The following is a 6,852-nucleotide window of genomic DNA, read 5'->3' on the forward strand; positions in this document are numbered from 1 at the left end:
TGATCAAAAATGACTCCAAGATTTCTCACAGTATTACTAGAGGTCAGGGTAATGCCATCCAGAGTAAGGATCTGGTTAGACACCATATTTCTAAGATTTGTGGGGCCAAGTACAATAACTTCAGTTTTATCTGAGTTTAAAAGCAGGAAATTAGAGGTCATCCATGTCTTTATGTCTGTAAGACAATCCTGCAGTTTAGCTAATTGGTGTGTGTCCTCTGGCTTCATGGATAGATAAAGCTGGGTATCATCTGCGTAACAATGAAAATTTAAGCAATGCTGTCTAATAATACTGCCTTAGGGAAACATGTATAAAGTGAATAAAATTGGTCCTAGCACAGAACCTTGTGGAACTCCATAATTAACCTTAGTCTGTGAAGAAGATTCCCCATTTACATGAACAAATTGTAATCTATTAGATAAATATGATTCAAACCACCGCAGCGCAGTGCCTTTAATACCTATGGCATGCTCTAATCTCTGTAATAAAATTTATGGTCAACAATATCAAAAGCAGCACTGAGGTCTAACAGAACAAGCACAGAGATGAGTCCACTGTCTCAGGCCATAAGAAGATCATTTGTAACCTTCACTAATGCTGTTTCTGTACTATGATGAATTCTAAAACCTGACTGAAACTCTTCAAATAGACCATTCCTCTGCAGATGATCAGTTAGCTGTTTTACAACTACCCTTTCAAGAATTTTTGAGAGAAAAGGAAGGTTGGAGATTGGCCTATAATTAGCTAAGATAGCTGGGTCAAGTGATGGCTTTTTATGTAATGGTTTAATTACTGCCACCTTAAAAGCCTGTAGTACATAGCCAACTAATAAAGATAGATTGATCATATTTAAGATCGAAGCATTAATTAATGGTAGGGCTTCCTTGAGCAGCCTGGTAGGAATGGGGTCTAATAGACATGTTGATGGTTTGGAGGAAGTAACTAATGAAAATAACTCAGAACAATCGGAGTGAAAGAGTCTAACCAAATACCGGCATCACTGAAAGCAGCCAAAGATAACGATACGTCTTTGGGATGGTTATGAGTAATTTTTTCTCTAATAGTTAAAATTTTATTAGCAAAGAAAGTCATGAAGTCATTACTAGTTAAAGTTAAAGGAATACTCGGCTCAATAGAGCTCTGACTCTTTGTCAGCCTGGCTACAGTGCTGAAAAGAAACCTGGGGTTGTTCTTATTTTCTTCAATTACTGATGAGTAGTAAGATGTCCTAGCTTTACGGAGGGCTTTTTTATAGAGCAACAGACTCTTTTTCCAGGCTAAGTGAAGATCTTCTAAATTAGTGAGACGCCATTTCCACTCCAACTTACAGGTTATCTGCTTTAAGCTGCGAGTTTGTGAGTTATACCATAGAGTCAGGCACTTCTGATTTAAAGCTCTCTTTTTCAGAGGAGCTACAGCATCCAAAGTTGTCTTCAATGAGGATGTAAAACTATTGACGAGATACTCTATCTCACTTACAGAGTTTAGGTAGCTACTCTGCACTGTGTTGGTATATGGCATTAGAGAACATAAAGAAGGAATCATATCCTTAAACCTAGTTACAGCGCTTTCTGAAAGACTTCTAGTGTAATGAAACTTATTCCCCACTGCTGGGTAGTCCATCAGAGTAAATGTAAATGTTATTAAGAAATGATCAGACAGAAGGGAGTTTTCAGGGAATACTGTTAAGTCTTCTATTTCCATACCATAAGTCAGAACAAGATCTAAGATATGATTAAAGTGGTGGGTGGACTCATTTACATTTTGAGCAAAGCCAATTGAGTCTAATAATAGATTAAATGCAGTGTTGAGGCTGTCATTCTCAGCATCTGTGTGGATGTTAAAATCGCCCACTATAATTATCTTATCTGAGCTAAGCACTAAGTCAGACAAAAGGTCTGAAAATTCACAGAGAAACTCACAGTAACGACCAGGTGGACGATAGATAATAACAAATAAAACTGTTTTTTGGGACTTCCAATTTGGATGGACAAGACTAAGAGTCAAGCTTTCAAATGAATTAAAGCTCTGTCTGGGTTTTTGATTAATTAATAAGCTGGAATGGAAGATTGCTGCTAATCCTCCGCCTCGGCCCTAATAAACTGGATCTTTTGTACTCAGAGTTTTTTACTATTCAGGACAGAACTATTAAAGATCCAGTACTTACAGTGTCAAACATATGGAGACTCACATGAGGAACATCACTTGCAGTGTGAGGGAACATCAGGTGTGACATTTTGAAGGTGTTGCATTTTTCCTGGCATGATCCAGCATGCAGGAGCCTCAATGCTAAGGAGCCCAGCGGTGGGAGAACGCCAAAGGGATGTCCACCTTTCACCTGGCTGCGGCAGATAGATGGCTAATTTTGAGACATGGGGATGGATCGGTTGTCTGCCTGCGTGGTTGGCATCCAGGACTCAAGGTGGTTCTGCTGTGTGGTGGATGCGGCAATGTGTGACCAGCACATGCACCCAACATCCTTTTTGCTGGCTTGTGTGGACGTTTGACACTTGTTTCAGTTTTAGAATGTAAGTGATGTTAAATAATCTACAAATACAGTTGTATGTAAAAGTTTGGGCACCCCTGATATTTCCATGATTTTCCTTTATAAATCATTGGTTGTTTGGATCAGCAATTTCAGTTAAATATATCATATAGCAGACAAATCTAGTCAATATTTAGTAGATCCTCCTTTTGCAGAAATAACAGCCTCTAAACGCTTCCTATAGCTTCCAATGAGAGTCTGGATTCTGGTTGAAGGTATTTTGGACAATTCTTCTTTTTTATTGTTAAATTGTTTTTATTCAGTTATTTAGTTTGAACAATAGAAAGAGAAAAACACACAGAACCCCCCGCCAGACAAAAAGAAAGAAGGAAAGAAAGAAAGAAAAAAGTGCACACGTCAATGCCCCCCCCCCCCCCAAAAAAGGAAAAACAGAATGCATCAACAGAATCGCTGCATATAGCATAAGGTGCCATTCACGCGGTGTCCCACGCAAAAGTCATTGAGTGATCACATCAATCCCAGGTGGGAGAGGAAAGAGTCCCAAATGGCAGCAAACTGCATGGGAGAGTCCATTCTGGAAAGTCTCAGGTTCTCCATCTGTATGACAGATATCATGTCCGCAATCCACCTTTTAAAAGATGGAGGAGTTGGCAATTTCTGGACCATTCATCTTTACAAAACATCTCAGGTTTGTTGGTTTTCGAGCATGGACATGGACTTAAAATCACACAGATTTTCAATAATATTCAGGTCTGGGGACTGAGATGGCCATTGCACAACGTTGTACTTGTTCCTCTGCATGAATGCCTTAGTAGATTTTGAGCAGTGTTTAGGGTCGTTGTCTTGTTGAAAGAGCCAGCCAACTTCAACTTTGTAACTGATTCATGAACATTGTTCTCAAGAATCTGTTGATATTAACTGGAATCCATATGACCCTCAACTTTAACAATATTCCCAGTACCTGCACTGGCCACACAGCCACACAGCATGATGGAACCACCTCCAAATTTTACTGTAGGTAGCAAGCATTTTTATCTTGGAATGCTGTGTTCTTTTTCAGCCATGCATACCACCCCTTGTTATGTCCAAATAACTCAATTTTAGTTTCATCAGTCCACAGCACCTTATTCCAAAATGAAGCTGGCTTGTCCAAATGTGCTTCAGCATACCTCAAGCAACGGTTTATGGCGTGTACACAGAAAAGGCTTCCTTTGCATTACAGCCTCATACAGCATCTCTTTGTGCAAAGTGTGCTGTATAGTTGAACGATGCACAGAGACACTATCTGCAGCAAGATCATGTTGTAGGTCTTTGGAGCAGGTCTGTGGGTTGATTATGACAGTTCTCACCATCCTTCGCTTGAGCTTATCTGAGATTTTTCTTGGCCTGCCACTTTCGGGGCTTAACTAGCACTGTACCTGCAGTCTTCCATTTCCTCACTATGTTCCTCACAGTGGAAACTGACAGTTGAAATCTCTGAGAGAGCTTTTTGTATCCTTCCCCTAAACCATTGATGTTGAACAGTCTTTGCTTTCAGGTCATTTGAGAGTTGTTTAGAGGCTCCCATGTTCCACTCATTAGAAGAGATGCAAAGAGGGGAAACATTTGCAAATGGCCACCTTAAATACCCTTTCTCATGACTGGATTCACCTGTGTAAGGAGGTCAAGGGTCAATGAGCTTACCAAACCAATTTTGTGTCCCAATAATTAGTGCTAAATGTATTCAAATCACTAAAATGACAAGGGTGCCCAAATTTATGCACCTGCCTAATTTTGTTTAAATAATTATTGCACACTTTCTGTAAATACTAGAAATTTCATTTCACTTCTCAAATAACAGTGTGTTCGACTGCTATATGATATATTTAACTGAAATTTCTGATCCAGACAACCAATGATTTTATAAAGGAAAATCATGAAAATTATCAGGGGTGCCCAAACTTTTGCAGACAACTGTAACATCTTACTTCTCTGATTTAATACATCTCTGTGCAGAATATGTCTGTCTGTCTAAAGGACAAGCACAGCTGCAGCTTCTGTCATCAATCCTGCATTCTCTAACCCTCCAGCAGGTGGCAGTCACATCTACACATCTACAGGCTATTACACAAGCTAAACAAGACTGCTTTTTTCATTTGATCTGGTGCAACAAAGCTAAAGAAAGATGAACAGATGTGAAAGGGTTTGTCGTCATTATATGTTGTGTTAATATATTTGCCACGCCTACTTATCGCCATCTCTCACAAACAGATGCAGTGGGCGTGTCTCACGACAAAAACCATGTATCATTATTAGATTATTTCGTAAACAGTTGTTCAAATCTGTGCTGTGCAATATGAACTATTTAAAAGAACATTAGCGTGTTATTTTATTATACTGCAAGAATACAAAATGCAGACACGTCCTCGTTATTCTCAATGAACCAGTATTCAAATGTTACAATTACCAGTTGAACTGTTTACAGTCCCAGACACACCAAAAACGACGTGTTTAAACCGAATTATACCTGCGGTATTTATCTCCAAACGGCCCTGGTATATTTTAGCAGTTCAAAGCACATACATGGTAGTTATTGTAGGTTCTTCATGAGTTATTAACCAGTTATTCCTACCTTCAAACACTTCAAATATTGCCTGCGCCATCTTGTAGCTGTTCTGAGGCGGGTCGAGATCGGCGATCGATTAGCAGAGCCTGTGTGATGAGTTTTCTGCACCTCAGGATCGCAGGAAAGAAAACCACTTCTCACAAAATAGCGCATAATAGGACAAAAAAGGCTGGATCTGATGATGAATGTTCTCATTATTATACTACAATTCTTTAGTCATCAAGTCACAGTCATAAGAATTACTTTTTACAATGTAGAATCTTTAAGATAGTATATTATTATGTTGCTGATCTTTATGTAATGAATATTAAATTAAAAATCCACACAACCTGGGTGCTCAGGTTGTGTGGATTTTTAATTTAATATTTGTCTCATTTTTGAGCCAGCACGCCGTTTTACACATCTTGGATGTGCGTGTCTTTTTTATTTACTCAGATCTTTATGTAATGACCGTAACATGTAATCCAAAAAAAAGAAGAAGAAAAAGAACATTTAATGGAAACATGGCTGCAGAAAATAATGGAAGACTTCTAAATATTCAATAATTTATGGTAAAAAATAAAAATAAAAAAACCCCTGAAATTTCAATGATACTACTAGTACCTTTTGTAAATTTGTAAATACACACTGAGTCATGGAGTATCCATCAGACAAAAATACATATTGGTAAATCTTATCAGGGACCATATGGTACCACCCCTATGCCCACCCCTCTCGCCTCAAAAAAAAAAAAAAAAAAGGATTCGTCCCTCCTTTATGTCTGATCTTTTTCACATGCCAGTCAGTCAAAACTACAACGACCACTTTCTTTATTTTCAAATCAAATTAACGTGTATTTCTATATAAAAACATAATCTTGTATGTACAAGAGTTTGGAAACAACATAATCCGAAATGACATCATCAAATGTTTGTTCTAAAATCATGCTCACCCTTAGTTGGAGTAAATCGGTATAGAAAATGGATGGATGGAAGTATGCAAGTCGATGCTACCAACTATTAAATATTTTCCAAGGGAACGTGAATGCAGCACGGAACTTGTTGTCAGATCTATGAAGTCAGAACGACACAACCTTTCAACCAATAGGCGCCACCGCAGGGTGGCACGTGTCGGTTTCGCGGCAAAAAAGATTTCGCGCGAAAACGCTCCCAGCCTTGTTTGGATGTAGATCAGCTGGGACAATAACAACAACAACAACCGATAACGGAGGTCCGGGGGGGTCGCTTGTAGAAACGAACTGCGCTCGAATTGAGCGACGACCGCTGTTGAAAGTACACGCGCATTTTTTGCCACTTTATTTGCGCTTGTGGACATTTTCTGGTTTTCTTTTTTTTGGTCGGACTGCTTCCTGCGTGCCCCAAACAAAACCAGGGGGCAGAAGAACTGCGGCTAATGACCGAGCTAACATGCTAGTTCGCTCTGTGCGTTCCCCCCACGCGCTCCGCCGAGCTAATTGTCACTTCCACGCGCGTTCGCTCGCGGGGCGTTTGCGTTATTACGGTGAATGCCGTTTGCGTTATTCCGTGTCGTTAGCGCGCTCTCGGAGAGCGGCTGTAAAGTTTTAATAGCCGTTTAACTCAGCGCCGTCTTCCCCCCGCACAGAGATAATGTTGTTTTCTGGCAGTTTATTTGCAGTTTGTTCGCCGCGCGGTGCTGTTTGTTAACTTATTGTCGTGTTTGTGGGTGCAGCGTAAGCTAGCTTTAAGCTAGCAGGGCTGGTAGCTGAGTTGAGGGCAGTGTG

At 39.8% G+C, this 6,852-nt stretch overlaps 1 protein-coding gene across 3 annotated transcripts in view; it reads right to left on the minus strand.

Moving 5' to 3' along the window:
• znf341 (zinc finger protein 341) overlaps positions 1–5,209 on the minus strand; it is a 35,935-nt gene extending 30,726 nt beyond the window's left edge. For 2 of the 3 annotated variants that reach the window (XM_034173300.1, XM_034173299.1), the window contains exon 1: positions 5,118–5,209. In XM_034173300.1, coding sequence (XP_034029191.1) covers positions 5,118–5,148 — 31 coding nt within the window. In that variant the 5' untranslated portion in view covers positions 5,149–5,209. The remainder of the gene's footprint in view (positions 1–5,117) is intronic. The other variant, XM_034173301.1, reaches the window with a different exon arrangement.
• Positions 5,210–6,852: the final 1,643 nt, after the last annotated feature.

The sequence above is a fragment of the Thalassophryne amazonica genome, chromosome 6 (assembly GCF_902500255.1).
Source record: "Thalassophryne amazonica chromosome 6, fThaAma1.1, whole genome shotgun sequence".
Taxonomy (NCBI): Eukaryota; Metazoa; Chordata; class Actinopteri; order Batrachoidiformes; family Batrachoididae; genus Thalassophryne; species Thalassophryne amazonica.